Raw genomic sequence first — 19,648 nt, forward strand, 5'->3', positions numbered from 1 at the left:
CAGGATGCGCGGCGCACCAATGAGGAATCATCTAAAAAAATATAAGTACACCGCATATCAGAAGATAAACATAAGCATATTTAGTACCAATAATAAAGTTTTGTATTTACCTGCAAGTACTGGTCCAGAGTCAACGACATGGTTCGGGCGTCCTTCTTGTTCACCTTCTCCCCAAGGACGGAGCCGTGGTAAGTGACGATGGCCTGGATGCGCGCCTCGTAGTGCATGTCCACGACGAGCTTCTTACAGCACGTAGTAGACACCACATCCGCCCTGGCCTCGTATCCAGCATCGCATCTGAAGAAATCCTACATACAAAGACGATGTATCCATACATTATTTCAAGAATATGCAACAAATGCGACTTATTAAACAATATAGTGCGAGGAAGACTTACCCACAGCTCTTGCTTCACCCGCTCCGCCTTGTTGTTGAATTGTCTGCCATCCCGATCTACTGCATCGGGGGCGACGGCGTAGTGGTCGAAGGTGTATGTTGGGCTCGTCACTCCGGCGTACTCGACAAGTCCAGGGAAGTGTTCCCTGCATAGAAGGCCGAGGATGCCATTGGGGTTGCGGCCGTGACCCCCTGCAGTCTCCAAAATCATCCAAGACCTGTCCAAGTGATTAAGATGAAGTATTAGTTTCTATTATTAATTTGAACATATAATATGAAAAAGCAGCAAGAACATCTAAAGTTACCTACCTCTCTCCATCGGGTCGTATCAGCGGACGTCTGTCACGAAGTATGGGTCGCTTAGGGAGACTCGCGGGACCTCGCAGGTAGATACTCCTCGAACCTGAGGAGCCAGAACCTGAGACGTCCTGCTGAGCGGCGGCGTCGTCGTCGTCGTCGTCATGCTGCGCCACATCGTCGTCGTCCTGCTGTGCCGCATCGACAGCGACTTGCTGCTCCACCTGCTGCTGTACGACGTCGTCCTGCTGCGCCTCCTCCTCCGTCCTACGGGTGCTCCTCCTCCCCCTCCCCATCCCCCTCCCCCTCCTCGTCCTCGTCCCACCGCCCACCATCTTTGTCCAACAACCTGCAATTAAGAGTAAACAATTAAGCACAGATAAAAAAATATGTATTTAGAAACATATGCAAAATAAATGAAATATAGCATTACATCGATTAAAAATAATCTTCATATGTGTCCGGGTTAGCCGGATCATAAGTGTCATCATCACTATCAACCATTTCATAGTCAACACCATCTGAAGGCGCAATTTCGTCATTGGCATTGTCTTCAAGTATTTCTAAGTCATTCTCATTTTGCACCTCATCATCCTCGTCATCAACAACCATTTCAATATCTACTTCCATTCCGATCGCTTCGGTTAAGTCTATCTCAAATCGCCCTTCGAGCCCATCTTCTTGGAAGAACTCTCCGTCATATATGTCTGGGTCTAAGTTATAATCTTCATCGTTTGGAACAGGTAATTTAGCGTGCGGTGATACCTTATACACAACATCCCAACCCTTAAGATGTTGTTTTGTTTGGCACGCATATGGAAGATAATACACTTGTGTGGCCTGTTGGGCCACAATATAGACATCGTCTCCTGGTAAGGTGGAATCCTGTCGAATTTCGACTAGCCCAAGATTAGAATGTGTCCGTCTCGTAACTTCAGGGTCAAACCAATGACATTTGAATATCACTGGAGTAAGAGGTTTGGAACCATAAAAATTGAGTTCATATATTTCTTCAATTCTTCCATAATACTCGACCTCGTCAAGCCCGGGCGTAAAGACTCCAGAACACGTGGTTTTTCGATTGGGCCGACTTTGGTCGTAGCTTGTTGTGCGAAAACGGTATCCATTGACGCCATACCCAGAAAATTTCCTGACCCTATAGGCAAAGCCATTGGCTACTTGTCTCAACTCGGCACTCATAGACGGCTCTCTTTGGCCCTGCAAGTTCAAACACGCTAGATTGTTATATTATTCACACGTAAGAGCAACTTCAAATAAATGACAAACTAAGCACGTACCTTACGTTTAAACCAGGAAATGAAATCGGGCAATCCATTTCCCGCACCCTTTCGAAGAAGGGTATCATATTCCTGTGGAGTTGGGTCCCTTGATCGACGCCAGAATTCATGAAGAAATTGCTCCATGTATGGCGTCACCTCTTCAAGGTTGGTCAATACATATAGCATGATATGGCGCCACTCTTCATGTCTCAGGGTCTTGGTGGTCGAACCACTTGCGCTTCCGAGTTGCCCTCGAAAAATGTTGAGGTTCGATTCATTGTCGCCATCATTGTAACGAGGGGGTGGATTATGCACGCTCGGCAGTTTGTCACCATAGTAAGTTGTTGTGAAGTTTGACACCTCCTCCAGTATGTATGCCTCTGCAATATAAGCCTCAATTTTGCATTTATTTCTACATTTCTTTCGGATAGTCTTTAGACATCTCTCGATTGGATAGCACCAACGTCCTTGCACGGGCCCCCCATTCGTGCCTCATACGGGAGATGAATAATCAAATGCTGTATCGGATTGAAGAAGCCGGGTGGAAAGATCTTCTCCAGCTTACACAGTAACACGGGTCCCATCCTTTCCAAGTCTGCAATCATGGTCCGAGCTAACTTTTTTGCACAAAGCTGGCGGAAGAAATAGCTCAACTCTGCAAGCGCTAGCCAGACATGCTCAGGGACATAGCCTCGAACCATCGCCGGAAGAATTCGTTCAATCCATATGTGGAAGTCATGACTCTTCATCCCTAAGACTCGCAGAGTAGATAAGTTCACCCCCCACTAAGGTTAGCTGCATACCCATCAGGGAACATTAACATCTTGATCCACTGTAGTACTTCCTTCCTCTGGGCCCTGCTCAGGACGAAATCGGCCTTAGGCCTTCTCCATGTCTTACCACCACTAGGCGGCTTCATCTCTTGGTTTGGTCTATCACATAACTCTGCCAGATCCACTCTTGCCTTTACGTTATCCTTTGACTTATCAGGAATCTCCATAATTGTTGCCCAAAGTGCCTCGGCGACATTCTTTTTAGTGTGCATCACGTCAATGTTGTGTGGAAGGAGCAGGTCATCATAATAGGGGAGCCGAGTCAAGCCCGACTTATGTGTCCACATATGTTGCTCACCATATCCCACAAAACCACCTTCTGGGTGGCCACGAGACCATCTATCTGTTCGCGAACTTCGGCACCAGTCATCATTGCAGGTGGGCGGTCTGTCACCACGACACCTTTCGTAAAGTTCTTGATGTCTAGTCGGAATGCATGGTCAGGAGGGAGAAATTGTCGATGTTTATCGAATGACGAAAATTTGCCACCCTTCTTCAACCAAATGAACCTAAGAGCTTCCTTGCAAACTGGGCATGGGAACTTACCGTGAACACACCAGGCGCAAAATAGCCCATACGCCAGAAAGTCATGCATGGAGTACTGGTACCAAACATGCATTTTGAAGTTTGTCTTCGTAGCTCGGTCGTACGTCCATACCCCTTCCTCCCAAGCACGGACCAATTCATCAATCAAAGGCTCCATGTACACGCCCATTTTATTCCCCGGGTGTCCAGGAATTATCAACGACACGAATATGTTCTGTCTTTGAAAGCATACGCCGGGGGGGGGGGAGATTGATGGGGATAACGAACACGGGCCAACATGTGTATGGGGCAGCGGTCATTCCATAGGGATTGAACCCATCTGTGGCCAGCGCAACACGAACATTACGAGCCTCTTTGGCTTTCTCATGGTGAATGGCATCAAAGTGGGTCCATGCTTCACCATCGGATGCGTGAACCATCTTGTCAGGATTGTATCGTTTGCCTTTTTTGTGCCATGTCATCTGTTTCGCGGATTCCTCTGTCATGTATAGACGTTGGATCCTCGGTATGAACGGAAGGTGGCGTAGGATTGTCATGGGGATGTCGAGCTGCCTCTTCTGTCCATCACCAGAGTCTACCTCCATGAACATAGACGATTTACACTTCGGACAGTACTTTGCCTCAGTGTGTTCTTTCCTAAATAGGACGCAACCCTTCGGACAAGCATGTATCTGCTCATACGTCATCTTGAGTGCACGAAGGAGTTTCTGTGCCTCGTACATGCTCTTTGGCAGAACGTGATCCTCCGGAAGCAGGCTGCCAATAACTGTCAACAAACCATCGAAGGTGTCTCGACTCATGCTATACTGCGACTTGAACGCCATTATACGCCCAATGGCATCCAGTTGAGAAACCTTTGTCTTGCCGTGAAGGGGTTTCTGTGCCGCGTCAAACATGTCGTAGAATGCCTTTGCGGTCGCCTCTGGCTCGTCCTCCGTACGTCCTTCGGCGAACTGTGCCTCGTGACAGTCGTTCAACATGTCCGCTACCCCGGCATCAGCATCGTAATCCTCGACGCGTTGTCTCACCACCTCCTCTCTCGTGCGATGCGCTTCACCATGGAAGATCCACCGAGTATAGTCCAGCGTAAATCCATTCTTCCAAATATGTTCTACCATGGCCTTCTTTGGTTTTCTTTTCCGGTTGTCACATTTGCTGCACGGACAAGGGACTAGGCTAGCTCCTTTAGCAGCTTCGCCATATGCCCATTCCACGAAAGCATCGGTCTTCCTAATCCATTCTGGGGTGACATCATTACGTCGAACGCGGCCCGTGTACATCCACTCACGGTCCTCCATCCTCTAACATATATAACCGAGTATAGTTTAATATAGACATGTAATGCATGTACACTACGTTCCTACCTTCTAATAGGTGATGATAGGTCCTAATCCCACCCGCGGTTGCGTAGATGGAGCTAGTTTCCATGCTCTACTCCGATCTGAGATAGAATTTCGGCAGCACCTCCCCGCTGTTCTCCGGATACACGTCCTGACAGGGAGAGTGTATTGTGCGGAGAACAACAGGGAGGTGACACCGAAACTCTATCTCGGACCGGAGTAGAGCATGGAAACTAACACCATCTAGGCAACCGCGGGCTGTCCAAAAAACGTGGACAATTCGAAACTGATACATTTGTAGATATGCAAAGATCTGCATATCTACACCGTATCTCTTTCGAACGGGAGACGCCTAACTGGGTTACGTGATCTACGACCATAATGCGGAAATTGAGGTTATACCTAGGGTGACGGTGGAATCAGGCTAGCGGGGCTGTGGCGGGTCGGTGCAGTGGCGACGCGACGCGGTGCAGGCAGACCCGCAGTGGCTAGGAAGACAAGTATCTTCTCTGTAAAAAATAAACAAGCATGTCAAAAAAATCGGCAGCACTTCCCCTGTACGGGGAGGTTTCCAAAACCTGCAAATAGATCTAACAGCACGATGGCTGACACGCACATATACAAACGACACGATGAATGCAAGTCACATCTAAGTCCAAAGGTAGGTTACCAAAAAAACATCAAAGACTAAGCACTTTGAAGGTAGTGACAGTACGTGAATCGCCGAAAGGTGTCCTATGCATGTGCATTGCTCATATATTTATAAGGACTATACTCTATACAACTCTATATTGTGAGTTGTCATAATTAGATTTGGATCTCAACACTAGAAGTTAAAACATACTCTAAAATTATAAGTTAATAAACATAAAGATTTTCAAATGTTGATATGAGTGAATTGTTTTGTTTCTCCTTTCTCTCATGAATTAAGCATTAGTATGTGAAATTTGAATTGAATTCGAATTTATAATTTGAAATAAAATAGAACAAGAAACAAAGGGGAATATACCGGCTGGGAGGCCGGCGGCGGCGGTGGTCGCCACGGGCGCGCGACGACGGCGGTGGGCGCGGCGGTGCTCGCCGTGCGCGACAACGGCGGTGGGCGCGGCGGGCGCGATGGCCATGGGCGCGGCGGGCGCGGCGAGCGCGAGCGGCTGGCGGTGCTCACCGCGGGCGCGACGGCGGGTGGCGCGACGGCGGGTGGCGGCGCGACGACGGGTGGCGGCGCGACGACGGGTGGCGGTGCTCGCCGCGGACGCGACGGCGGCGAGCGAGCGAGCGTGAGAGAGAGATAGTGAGAGTGAGAGAGAGACAGTGAGTGAGGGCGCCGTAACAGCTATTAAAACGTTCTTTGCCGAGTGCCCGCGATCCGGCACTCGGCAAAGATTTTTTAAAAATTAAAAAATAAACTTTGCCGAGTGCCGGATCTAGGGCACTCGGCAAAGGCCTCTTTGCCGAGTGCTAGCTGTAGAGCACTCGACAAAGATGTGTTCTTTATACTTTGCCGAGCGCCAACAGACAGGCACTCGGCAAAGCCGCCTTTGCCGAGTGCTAACTGGACAGCACTCGGCAAAGTATATTTTATTTTTTTTATTTTTGGCAACCAAACTTTTTGTGGTGTGTTCCTACACTATGTAGACCTACAAGTACCATTTTGGTATAATTATAAAAGTGTTTTTTATAACTATTAGATTTAGTTCGTTTATTTGAATTTCTTCGGAAAATTTAGATTTGAACTGCAGGTCACTCGAAACTTAGAAAACCATACATGCAAAAATGATATTCATGTTACTTAGCATAAGTTACGACCGATTCCAGGAGCGGACCGAAAACTTCGAGCAACATGCTCACTAAACATGGCCGTGAACTTGCCATCCACATGTTTAAAAATTGTATAAAACACAAACAAAGTCAGAAAATCCTGAAACTTGTCCACGTGTCATGATATCATATGTACAGGCTGCGATAAAAATTTTAGAATGTTTGGAGAAAGTTGTGGGACACTATGTGTAGAAACCTAAGAGAACTACACATGAAATCATAGAGTTTCAATGTAGTTCTCTTAGGTTTCTACACATAGTGTCCCACAACTTTCTCCAAACATTCTAAAATTTTTATCGCAGCCTGTACATATGATATCATGACACGTGGACAAGTTTCAGGATTTTCTGACTTTGTTTGTGTTTTATACAATTTTTAAACATGTGGATGGCAAGTTCACGGCCATGTTTAGTGAGCATATTGCTCGAAGTTTCCGGTCCGCTCCTGGAATCGGTTGTAACTTATGCTAAGTAACATGAATATCATTTTTGCATGCACGGTTTTCTAAGTTTCGAGTGACCTGCAGTTCAAATCTAAATTTTCCGAAGAAATTCAAATAAACGAACTAAATCTACTAACGATTGAAAACTCTGTTAAAATTGTCCACAAATGATACATGTAGGTCTACATAGTGTAGGAACATACCACAAAAATTTTGAGAGACAAAATAAAAAAATAAAAATATACTTTGTCGAGTGTCTAGAGCAGACACTCGGCAAAGTACACTTTGCCGAGTGCCTACTATGTGGCACTCAGCAAAGAATCCTCTTTGCCGAGTGCCAGCAGTTGGCTCTCGGCAAAGACTGACGGCCGTCAGCTGTGGGACGGCCGCTGACGGTGCTTTGCCGAGAGCCACCTTTGCCGAGTGTTTGACCCTCGGCAAACGTGTCGTTGCCGAGTGCGTTCTGTGCCGAGTGTTCAGCACTCGGTAAAGGGTATCTTTGCCGAGAGCCTAAATTTACCGAGTGCGGCACTCGACAAAGCCTTCTTTGCCGAGTGCCCGATAAAAAGTACTCGGCAAAGCCGTCGGCACTCGGCAAAGCCTGCGATTCCGGTAGTGAAATGACAACCAAGAGATGTTGAATTAACCAAACCCCTCTATTTATAGAAGATTATTTCCATTTTCTAAACTACCCCTATTTATATAGAGCCTATCCACTACATCGACGCGAAATGGACTAACTCCTAGAGTTTTCATCTGGTGGCCACACACTTCACATGGAGTTGCTTCGTATTGATGCACCTTCCGTGATCACGCCACGTGCCGCCTCCAGTTTCCATCCAAACTGCCACCACTACACCAAAATAGTAAACTTCCTAGAGCCTAAACCCTAGGAAGTTAGGCCTAAACTCTAGGAAGTTAGCAAAACTCTCGGAAGTTAAGACATCCCGTCGGAAGTTTGGCTCTCGAAATTTTTTTGTCGGAAGTTAGGTTAACTTCCTAGAGGGCTCTAGGAAGTTAGCTAACTTCCTACAGCTTAATAAGCCTCTCGAAAGTTAGTAGATTCTCGGAAGTTAGTAGTTTCACGCCGTCAACGCCGTCAGCTGACTAACTTCCTACGAGTAACTTCCTACGGCTTACTGTAGCCCCTAGGAAGTTAGCTGGCTAACTTCCTATGGCTTACTGTAGCCTCTAGGAAGTTAGCTGGCTAACTTCCTACGACTTACTGTAGCCCCTAGGAAGTTAGCTGGCTTCCTTCCTACAACTGACCATAGCCCCTAGGAAGTTAATAGGCCTCTAGGAAGTTAGTTTGACCAGCATTACAAATGTTGTTTATATTTTACACCACATTCCACAACATAACAAATATATCAACAGCTATATAGCACAACATATTTTCGCATAAAACATCTCACACACAATCACATAACAATATTTAAATCCATAGTCTCATCAATTACATCACAAAAGTCTCATCCATAGTCTCATCAATTACATCACAAAAGTCTCATCCATAGTCATAATAAGACACATCTCATCATCCAGTACTAATAAGAGACAATATCTCATACATAGTCATAATAAAAGTCTCAAGTATCAGAACACAATAACATGGAACCTCACGGTCGCCGATCACCATCGGGTTACAGTGACGAGTGATGGTCGATACCTCCACTAGCGAAGAGGGTTTCGACAAAGTCTAACCTGTCTTCTCGTTCATGCGTCGGCAAGGTAGCTGGAGGGGTCTATACATGTACAAATGACATTTGCTGAGTTACGTCATAATATAACTAACAACAAGTAAATGATGATGAATTTGCATACCTGATGTTCGGTAGATGGAGATGTAGGTATAGGTGGAGGTGAAGACCAAGGATAATGAACGGGGAGGTGGGGGGGCACCAGGACGTGTATCCCTTGGGCCTGTGCTAGTTGCTACAAATTTGTCGAACTCATTCACATCAGCATTTTAAATCAATACATATCTTAAAGTGAAAGCTATTATCTTTTGAACTTACTTGTATGAGTGTTTGCTGTTGTTGAATCTGTGTAGCATAATATTCATGTTGCGCAGCTTGTTGCTTCAAGTAATCCTGATGTCGCCTAAGTTCTTCTCGCGGTTGCTCCACTTTTGCTGGATCTTGAGTGGAGCGACAGGAGCTACGAGTAGCAGACCTCGACGAGCCTCCACGCTGAACCCTCACCTGGCTCGAGTCGATGACGAATCCTGAAAATGAATAGTTTTTGTTAATATGCTAGGTAAAAGTAGCACTCTGAAGAAATTCTTCAAGTCAATAATGATTAACAAGATATATATACATATTACTTAAGTAAAAAGAGAGTACACATGAATTTTTTTTGTCTTGAACATGCATGAGAATTGCGTATCATTATAATAAAAAGTACACATGAGAACTGTGATTTGACCAAAAAAACATGTGCATTAACATTTTGACACTTTCAAGTAACTTGACCAATGACATCCCTGAAGACCGTTTTATTTTACAATCTTACATAATAGCTGTGCAACTACTGAGCAATGATTGTTACTTAGAAACTGGAACACATGGTCATATTGATACCAGGGAAAAATAAAAATTATGCATGTCATAGATAAAAATTGAGAGAAGGCAGGCCTGGTGTAGTTTGAGAGTTGTCTCACTAAGTCACTAGGTCACAGGTTTGAAGCAGTCTCTCTACATTTGCGGGAGAAGGTTTGTATCGGTTTATTTCTTATCTAGATCTCACTCATGTGAGACGCCTCCGACACTCTGCATCCCCCCTTATAGATAAAAATTGAGAGTAATAAACTTACATGGAAGGATTTAGTGTCGATTCCAGTAGAAAATGTGGCCATTACAATGGAAAAAATTGCGATAATGAAGCTCTAGAAAAGCACAACTTCAATCAGTTAACATCAATGGCAGAACTATTCAAAAGAGCTCTAATATTTTACTTACAATGAGAGTAGCTGAATCGCCATCCTGGGCAATTTTCATATGAGAGTGGCACTTCCCAGTTTATGGCTCACTACACATGTGCATAGTATGAAATTAACATCAAGCAAACTGCACTATACAAGGCTATGTTTGCAGAACAGTGAATGGAAAAAGAAATATTAGAACAGAATATTTTGTAGAATGGAAGTGGAAACGTTTCCTAGGAATGCCAAAATTACAAACTTTCAACAGTTCCAGGTGATGCAGACTAACCTGTGGAGTGCAGACCAACAAAGGGAGACAATATATGAACTCATGATCCAAGAAGAGAGAAGACCAATATATGAACTCATGATCCAAGAAGAGAGAAGACCCTCGTTAACCTTCTGAGCAAACAAAAATGAACTAAAATCACAAACTAGGGGCGGCGGGCGGGGGCGGAGGAAGCTGTTGCAGAACCTCTCAAGTTATTGGGCCCACATGCACCTGTCCTTGTCTCAAAGACCTCAGACAGCTATGCGTGTGCACCAAACAACTTAACAGGATCTGTCCGAGTGCCCCGAGGACCCCGTATAAACGACTTACCACCAAGATCGCGGTATTAAGTAAACACAAACCACACACCAACATTAGCAGCGGAAATAAATTATTTATTACAAAATGCTAAAGTCTAAAGCAAGCATTAAGAAAGAAAAGAACAACCATATGCAACTATAATACTTCATTAATCAAGACAAGAACTAACCAAACTTAGGTATCTCACAAAAGAAAATTCCAAATAGTCATTTTAATACTTGCTGAATTTGGACAGCAGAATAGCAACTATTTGTTTAGTTCATAACTCACAAAATAGGCATCCAAAAATAGTAAACTAGGACTTTCTGGAAAGCTTATAAAGTCCTCTATAATTTTTGTATTATCATCATAACAAGATTCGACCTTTAGAAAGGTCAAACAGAACTAAACATAAATTTTGTCCAGATTTGGACAAAATTCGACTACTCACTTTAAAAATCCATAACTAGAATGTCAGCCATCCAAATCAGGTGATCCTAGACTTTTTAGAAAGCTAGTAGAATTGTCTACAATTTATTTATAAACATCTTATGTTAATTCAATGCATATAAAGGTCAAAAGACATAAGAAAGGCTCTGTTGTCCAAATTTGGACAGATTCAGAGATCGCACTTCAAACACTGTAACTTAACTTATAGATCACCAAAAAGGGTGATCCAAAATTTGTTGGAAAGCTTAAGAAAAGTACTACAATTCTTCTATAATTACTAAGGGTTGATTCTCAGTTTAGCTTAGCCAAACAATCCAATTTTCGAAACCTATACATAATTTGGACAGATTCTGAAACTGGACTTGGAAAAATCATAACTCCTAAACTACTAAACCTATAGTCATGAAATTTTTACACAAGTAAGAAAAAGAAGTGATCTACAACTTTTCTATATAACACTTTCACAGAAAATATGGTTTACTTCACTAAACTATTTACATAACTACGACTGGACATGCAGACCCAATAGCAAACACTAAATAGGCTATGGGAAGGACAACGGAAAGAAATTTTAGCAAGAACAAGCTACCAAACAGCTAACGTATAATCTGTGGAGATAATGCAATATGAACATCATAAATTAAATTTTAAGATACTATTATCACCCTCAATGCTTAGACCGCTATGTAAGGCAGGCATCATCTATCCTAGTGTGAAATTAATCTAATCAAACCACCATATTTACTCACATAGGACATTTTGTCAATCAATACAATAAAAGGTAACAATTACTAAAGAAGGTCTTCAATCTTCATTAAATAAATTCATCTGATTTAATTTGCAATAACCAAACTTATTGAATAACCATTTGAAATACCAAACCTACCATTTGCATATAAATACCCGATACTTTGCACACATAGGACTAACTCAATCACACTAGATACACTCAGCCACTAAAACATTATCACATAAACTTCAATTCAAAGTTAAGTTTTGCCCCATGAAACGTCTACTTCGCAAACAAGAACATAATCCCATCTCTGTATAAGACAGGGCATTACATAGTGCTTCTATCGAACCTCTGGCGAGCGATGCACACAAACCTTCTCTTCATCACCCAAACCTGGGGTTCCACTCCCCAAAACGCCAAGGATTTCAGTCCACATCAAACACACAAACACATATATAGTTAATATCAAAATGCAGGTACCAAATGGGGATCGAACAAGGCATGAACAGCAAGCCTCACCGATGAGGAACACAATATGTGGACTGCGCACAAGACTGGCGGGGTCGCGGATGAGAAACAACGACAATTCTTTGGTTCTCCCATTTCGTCGAACAACTAGAGCGTGCTGAACGGGTTGGACGACATCGCTGTCGGGGCTACGCAGGCCCGGCGTGCTACAGGGACACAAAAGCTTGGGCACCGAGGACCAAACTTGATGAAAGGGGAGGACAAAACAGCACCTGCGATGGAGGCGATTGGTTGGGCGAGCTCGACCATGGGGTTAAGGGCGGCCATGGAAAGGAACTCGGCCTGGGGCAGCAGCCGAGCGCTAGGGTTGAGACCATGGCGGCGATGCTCGAGTAGGAGAGGGTGCTCGACGCAGGGGAGATGGCCGACGGCTCCATGGATGCCTGGCGGAGAAGAGGACGCGTGGGGAAGGGGATCCGACGCCAGGAATAGGAAGCACGGGCGCGCGTGAGCAGTGAGGAAGAGAGAGGAGCGTCAGTGCAGAGAAGGGGCTAGCGTCGCCGAGCTAGCGGAAGGTCAGGGGCGCCATGGAGGCGGGCTGGAAGACGAGCAAAGGGGAGGCGCGGTCCAGCAGAGAAGATAAAACCAGAGAGCGAACCTGTACGATGAGGAAGAAGGCTCCATCGGCTTCTATTGGGATAAGGAAGACAAAAGAAAATAAAACATTATAGAGGATACGTGTTCAACAGAGAAAAAAGCATAGGCGGTGGAGATAAGGATATGAAGAAGAAAAAGAAAAAGTGACCGAGGGAGAGAGACGTGCGAGAGAGACGGGAGTGAAAAGGTGAGAGAAGAGATAAGGTTGAGGAGAGGTTTAAAATAAAAAATATGACTTCCTAGAGTAAAGTCGTAGGAAGTTACATAACTTCCTAGAGTTTGTACGTTTACTCTAGGAAGTTAAGTAACTTTCTAGAGCCGACCGTAGGAAGTTAGCTTTTCATTTGACTGGTCAAAAGCTGAAATCTAACTTCCTAGAGGAGGCCGTAGGAAGTTAGCTGGGCAGCTAACTTCCTAAAGCCGGCCGTAGGAAGTTAGTTTTTCGTTTGACTGGTCAAAGCTAAAATCTAACTTCCTAGAGCCAGCCGTAGGAAGTTAGCTTTTTCGTTTGACTGGTCAAAAGCTGAAATCTAACTTCCTACAGGAGGTCGTAAGAAATTAGCTGCCCATGCTAACTTCCTAGAGCCGGCCGTAGAAAGTTAGCTTTCGTTTGACCACAACCATAGATCAGCAACTAAAATCTAACTTCCTAGAGTAGGCCGTAGGAAGTTAGCTGCCCATGCTAACTTCCTACGGCTGCCTCTAGAAAGTTAGCGGCTCGTTTGACCGAACACACGGGTCAGCCTGTGAAAGCTAACTTCCTACAACTTTTATAAAATACCGTAGAAAGTTATGTTTATTTCCTAGAGCTACCGATTGCCTTTCGGAAGTTATTTATTTCCTACGGTTTGTTATAAAAGCTGTAGGAAGTTAAAAAACCGTAGGAAGTGTATGATTTTGGTGTAGTGCACTGTTGGGTTTTGAGACCAAAACCGAGTCGAAAACCCATCGTCCGTAGCGCTAGGTGGTTTTGAGGCTCAACCATCGAAACTACCGTGAGTATCGCAACGCGTGCACATCCGTCATGTCCAGGACACGTGTCACGTCAGTTCTCGGTCGCGCTGGCAATACGGCCCACTCTGTCACATCCTCGCGCGAGTGCGTGTCCCAAGTGTCAGCTACCACGGCTAGTCACCCTGACTGTTCATATATTCGGGCCGATTTGACACATTTTTGTGCATGGTGCTTTCACACCACCAGGATTATGGTATTTTATCCCTGCATGTGTGTGTGGATAGTATAGAGATGCTAGTGTTCCTGCTGTTATTACGGTGTTGATCGACAACGAACATGAGGAGCCTGGATGAACGTGTGGATAGTATAGAGATGCTTAGGTGGAGTAGATCTGCATTCGAGGCCGACAGTGAATAGACCTTTGGACACCGACATATACCCACTGCACACAGCTTTCTCATTAATCCAATTCCAACCTGAGCGCCTGCATCCGCGAAATTTACATGAAATCTCTCCGTCGTACATGGACGCTAGCGGGGGAAAGGCAGGTCAATACTTTTCTTGGAAAATTTCGCGGTGCGGCGCATTCGCGGAGGCCTATCGATCGACATGAGAGCACAAGAAGGCACGCAACGCAACAGCGCCGCGTGTAGCGCTATAGCTACCGCGTCAGCCGCGGGCGGAAAATTTCCTCGCTCGCTGCCGACGCACTGGACTGGAGCTGTGTGAGCCGTGGTACCTGCTACGTACTACTACACAGTGCTGCTACTGCTAGCTAGCGGAGAAAGGACCACCAGATAGATTACCGCCAACCTCTTGTTGGAAGCTCACTTTGGTACTGTTTGGAGTTTAGTCGTTAAAATACCTTTCCGTGTGTGAAACGAAGAGTGGTACCGTTCCGTGTGAGAAACCCGGCCGGGATCGGAGCTTGATGGACCCACGTACGAATTTGTTGCATGAGCAGGGATGATCTATAGCCATATCCCGTAACACACCCACGGCTAGGTTCGTTCATGGGGAGAGGGGGGTCGTCCTTCGATTATGAGTTCGCCGCACGTGCTTTAATTTATCCTGCGCCGCCGCCCTCGTCAATCCCCACCCAGCCGGCATGTCGCGTAGCGTACGTCCATCTCAATTAATATTAAACCTCTCATGATCTTCTTTCTGCTTCTCGTGATGATGTGCTTGCCCGCTTGGAGCAGTACTGATGTCTTGAACACCCCATGAAAAAGACATCCATCCAGAAGCTTTATATATATATATAGGCACATGCTCTCATTTCTGCCAGAGCCTCTGGAGCCTAATAAAAGATTACAACAACAACAACAGCAGTAAACACGCGTGGCCTACTAGCTACGTACAGCTGATTAGGCGCGAAACCGAAACCCTCATCGCGCCGAGCGTCGTCAGTTTCCCCGTGCTGCGCGCCACAAATAGGCGCAAAACTGGATAACCCACAAAAAAAAAACATGCACCGATCCCTCGTAAGTCGTAACTGCTGCGTGTATAGATGGCCAAACGGGCCGCCCGGCCCGGCACGGCACTAAGCACTATTAGGCACGGCACTATTAGGCACTATTAGTAATCGTGCCGTGCCGTGCCGGCACTAGTGCCTAACCAGCGGCCCAGACACTACACTATAGTGCCTAATCGTGCCGTGCCGGCATTATACGGCACTAATATCTAATAGTGTCCGTGCCAGCCCAGACACTATTTCATTTTAAAAGATAAAAAAATATAGAAGATCTTTAAGATTATATATATATAATTTTAAAACTCGAATATTTATATCATTATAAAGTGAATTCATTATGTGTAAATCACAACAAATAACAATGTACAACCACATACACATATCACAATCACATTTATAAACCACATGTTGGTCTAAGTCGTGCCTAACCGTGCCGGCCAGTTAATCGTGTCGTGCTCGTGCCAGCCCATCGTGCCGGGGTGGCGGCCCAAGCACGGCACTAGACTCGTGTCGTGCCGGCACTGGCACTATATGAATCGTGCCCGTGTCGTGCCGAAGCACTATGAGCCGTGCCGTGCTTAGTGCCGGCCCATTTAGCACGGCCCGTTTGGCCATCTATAGCTGCGTGCAGCACTGTTTCGGATCACCTCTGCAGAGCCTGCCCGCAGACCGCAGACCGCAGACCGCAGCCCACACACTCTCTCTCCGACGTCAGGCGTTCGTCATCCTCTGACGTAATCGCCTCCTCTCTCATCATTCATCAACGCGCGCGCAGTGGTCCCAGCGATTAGCTAGCTTCCACGTTGCTGCGCCAATGGGGAGCTAGACAAAGCTATAAACGGGTACTACTCCCGTGGTGTCAAGCTCACTAGTAGTGCTCACCTCACAAGATCGAGATTTGTGCCGATTCGGTAAGAAAAAGCGATTAGTAACTGATAGCTACTGGATGTGCTGACCAGACAAAGGTGTGGCTGGCCGGGGGGGTAGGAACTTTAGTTTTTAATAAGTTCTTCTCCAAAAAAGAGAGAGAGTGTGTGTGTATGTGAACGGCCCTTTTCTTTTCTTCCATGATTTCTTTTGGATCGTCTGAACAATTAAGTATAAATCTAGCTAGCTAATGGAATCAACGCGGCAGCAGCTGTTATTATACTACATATATACATACTACCTGTTAGCTGAAGCTAGCGCGTGCAACTGGACAGGTTTAGACGAGTCGCCGTACGTCCAGGGGCTCAACTCTCTCGCCTTTAAAAATCAATCAAAACCATTGAAAAAGCTAGCGCGTCATGTACGTACAATGGACACGTGCGTAGCGTAGGTTTCCCGCCGGCGGTTTTCCCGTCAGTCTGTGGGTTCCGGCGGTCGTCCTCCCATCATTTGGACCTGGACCTCCGGTACGTTCACACACTCAGCGTTTGGACCATTCGAGTACGAAATCTATGTGTGTGGTTTTAACGTCGATGCATGATCTGATCTGCGTCATCATGTCACCCTATACTGCTTACTGTAGTACGTACCGTACATGGGTACAGCTGAATTTGGTAATAATACTACATATAGTCGTAGCTAAATAAAGAAGAGGCGTATTAAACTGCAAAGACGTGTTATTATTAAAGATGTTGGGTTTTTAGAGACTAATTTTTAGTCTCTCCATTTAATTTAATTGTAGTTCCTAAATTAATAAATATAAAACTAAATTAAAATTTTAGTTCATATATTTAGCGATTTATGAACTAAAATAAAATAAAATAAAATAGAGAAACTATAAATTAGTCTCGAGAACACCCCCTAAATTGGAGAAACTAAGGGGTGTTTGGTTTTAGAGACTAATTTTTAGTCCCTTCAATTTATTCCACTTTAGTCACTAAATTATCAAATATGGAAAATAAAATAGAGTTGTAGTTTCTATATTTTACAATTTATAAACTAAAGTGGAATAAAATAGAGAGACTAAAAATTAGTCCCTAGTAAATCAAATACAGTCTAAGTGGATGTTTGATTAGAGGGACTAGACTAAACTTTAGTCACTACACTAAAGAAATCAAACATGGCCTAACTGCGGCTGTCTCGTGCTCTCGACCGTTACGGGTTTTCCGCAGGCTGCAGGCCGGTACTTTCCACTGAGAAACATCGCGGAAAAAGGAGTAGTATGAGATATATATCATGAAACAAACCTAGAAAAAGACAGGTGCCCACACCACCAGACATGCATGCAATTTTAAATACATTTGTTAATCGAATAGGTACCAAGCATCTTCGACTTTTTTGGTTCAGATTTTTGGGTCCCGTCCCGTGCGGCCATGCCACGACGCACCAGCAGCACCCTGGGTTTCCCACTCTGATCCCGACCTCTCACAAAAGATATACCATCAGTCCATCACCACTTCACCAGCGATCTGGTGCAGACGTGAAATCCGATCTAGCGAGGGCGAGCTCACCCAGTCACCCTCACCCCACAACCCAAACGAAGCGTCCACGAAATACAGCTGTGCTGTCCGGACTACGTGTTCCCGATCCGACATGGCACATCAGCGGCCAATGACTGAGGCCCCAGCCGCCGGTATTCTCACCGGTCAGTTCACTTCCTGTTCCCTCGGCCGCCTCGCCCGGACGCGCTTCGTTTTTTCTTTAAAAGGGCAGCTCTGGTCGAGCTCCCCCTTCGTGCCACACTCGCCATCGCGGCGTCCCTCGAGAGTCGACCACCTCGACGGCCGACCAATATAGCAACCTATACAGGGCATTCTCATCTCATGGCGACGACGGAGACGATGGAGATGGGCATGGGCGTCGTCGTCGACGGCGTCAGTAGCAACGGATCAGGCGGCTGCGGCGGGCTGGTGGTGACGGAGCTGAGCCACATCAAGGAGCTGGTGAGGCAGCTGGAGGTGCACCTCGGTGGCTCCCCGGACCTGTGCAAGCACCTGGCCTCGCAGATCTTCTCCCTCACCGAGCGCTCCATCGGCCTCATCACCTCCTCCTCCAGCTCCAGCGGCCTCGACGGCGCCCGCCGGAAGCGCTCCGCGGGCGACGCCGGCCTCGCCTCGCCGCTCTCGGCCACGCCCACCAGCGGCGTCACCGACGGGCCGTTCAAGAACACCAAGAAGAGGTGAACCTCGCCATCCATCGCTAATGCTTTGTCGTTGATTGCTCAAGGCAAGCCAAGGCAATGGACAGACACAACCGGTCGAACGAACTGTGTCTGACTCTTTCGCTGATTACTGCTCTTTGAACCCGGCCGGCTCGCAGGAAGGCGATGGAACAGCGGAGGCAGAGGGTGAGCTCGGCCGGCGGCGAGAACCCGGTCGACGACGGCCGTAGCTGGAGGAAGTACGGCCAGAAGGAGATTCTCGGAGCCAAGCACCCAAGGTTAGCACATCTATCTCACTCAAACACGTATTGTTGATTTGGATTGGAACCGCGCTCTGTCTGACGACCTCCGTCGTGCCAAACCTCGCAGGGGCTACTACCGCTGCTCGCACCGCTACTCGCAGGGGTGCCAGGCGACGAAGCAGGTGCAGCGCACCGACGAGGACCCGACGCTGTACGACGTCATCTACCACGGCGAACACACCTGCGCCCCCCACAGGCCGGCGGCGGCGGAGCACAACCCGGACGCGCGCGGCCACCTGCAGACCCTGAGCGCCGGCCTCACGGTGAAGACCGAGGGACTGCCGGACCCGCCGCGGGGCCGGGGCGCCGCCACGCCCTTGTACCTCTCCGCCTCCTCCACGCCGCCGTCCACGTCGGAGAACTGGGGCGTGTCGCCCGCGACCTCGGGCTCCACCCACGTCGCCTCCTTCCGGCCGTTCGAGGCCGCCGAGTGGCGGGGGCAGGCCGAGCACCAGGAAGTGGTGTCCGCGCTCGTGGCCGCCATCGCGCCGCCGCCCGCCGTCGACAGCCTCGACGACCTGCTCATCGACATAGATCTAGACGACATCGCGAGCTTCTTCGCGTGACCCGCGCGTTGTAGCAGCCGATGTGGCGTAGTATGTGACCGAGCCCTCTGGCTCTGCTTCCTGAAACTGGAACAGAACAGAGGAGGGAAGAGCACCAAAGCTCTGCTTCCTGGGGTCCATGCAGATGCAGGATGCAGGCGTAAAAACCTAGGAGATGAACAAGAGTAGAGACTGCATTTTTTTACCCCTCTTTTTTTGTTAATCTTTTTCCTCTTTCAGAGGACTGAGGGTAGTGTTTGTATTGTATTATTGATTTTTAATGCCAATGGGAAAAATAAGATCCTTCGTGCCATGTGAGAATTGTCTTTGATCTCAATTATCGGTAGCTTTGCTCATGTTCTACACTCTTACATGTGTATTTTGAAATCACAAATACATTTAAGTGAGCTCTTTTACGTCTTGTATACATCACCTCTTTGAAACTCATGAACAAAAGTACGAGCTTTCTTCTTCTTCTTTCTTCACAAGAGAGAATGAAATATGAGCCCATCAAGCGAACACAAGGTT

General features: G+C 46.5%; 1 protein-coding gene and 1 long non-coding RNA gene across 2 annotated transcripts; one reads left to right on the forward strand and one right to left on the reverse strand.

Moving 5' to 3' along the window:
• Positions 1-8,381: 8,381 nt before the first annotated feature.
• On the reverse strand, positions 8,382-9,182 carry LOC103632606 (uncharacterized). Its single transcript, XR_556058.1, has 3 exons — positions 8,974-9,182; positions 8,780-8,890; positions 8,382-8,700 (listed from the first exon to the last, which is right to left on the reverse strand). It is a non-coding gene; the product is annotated as an uncharacterized lncRNA (long non-coding RNA).
• Positions 9,183-17,856: 8,674 nt separating this feature from the next.
• On the forward strand, positions 17,857-19,432 carry LOC100193434 (putative WRKY transcription factor 30). The gene is made up of 3 exons (NM_001138554.2): positions 17,857-18,291; positions 18,432-18,551; positions 18,643-19,432. The coding sequence occupies exons 1-3, from the start codon at positions 17,936-17,938 to the stop codon at positions 19,139-19,141; spliced, it is 975 nt and encodes a 324-aa protein (NP_001132026.2). The 5' UTR covers positions 17,857-17,935; the 3' UTR covers positions 19,142-19,432.
• The last annotated feature ends 216 nt before the right edge of the window (positions 19,433-19,648 follow it).

The sequence above is a fragment of the Zea mays genome, chromosome 7 (genome assembly GCF_902167145.1).
Source record: "Zea mays cultivar B73 chromosome 7, Zm-B73-REFERENCE-NAM-5.0, whole genome shotgun sequence".
Lineage (NCBI taxonomy): Eukaryota > Viridiplantae > Streptophyta > Magnoliopsida > Poales > Poaceae > Zea > Zea mays.

What these genes read in the sequence shown, in the direction of transcription:
- LOC100193434 (NM_001138554.2), top strand. Translation starts at nt 17,936, where the DNA reads ATGGCGACGACGGAGACGATGGAGATGGGCATGGGCGTCGTCGTCGAC. An exon ending in TTCAAGAACACCAAGAAGAG is followed by an intron (nt 18,292 to 18,431) that starts GTGAACCTCGCC and finishes GCCGGCTCGCAG; the next exon opens with GAAGGCGATGGAACAGCGGA. An exon ending in CTCGGAGCCAAGCACCCAAG is followed by an intron (nt 18,552 to 18,642) that starts GTTAGCACATCT and finishes CAAACCTCGCAG; the next exon opens with GGGCTACTACCGCTGCTCGC.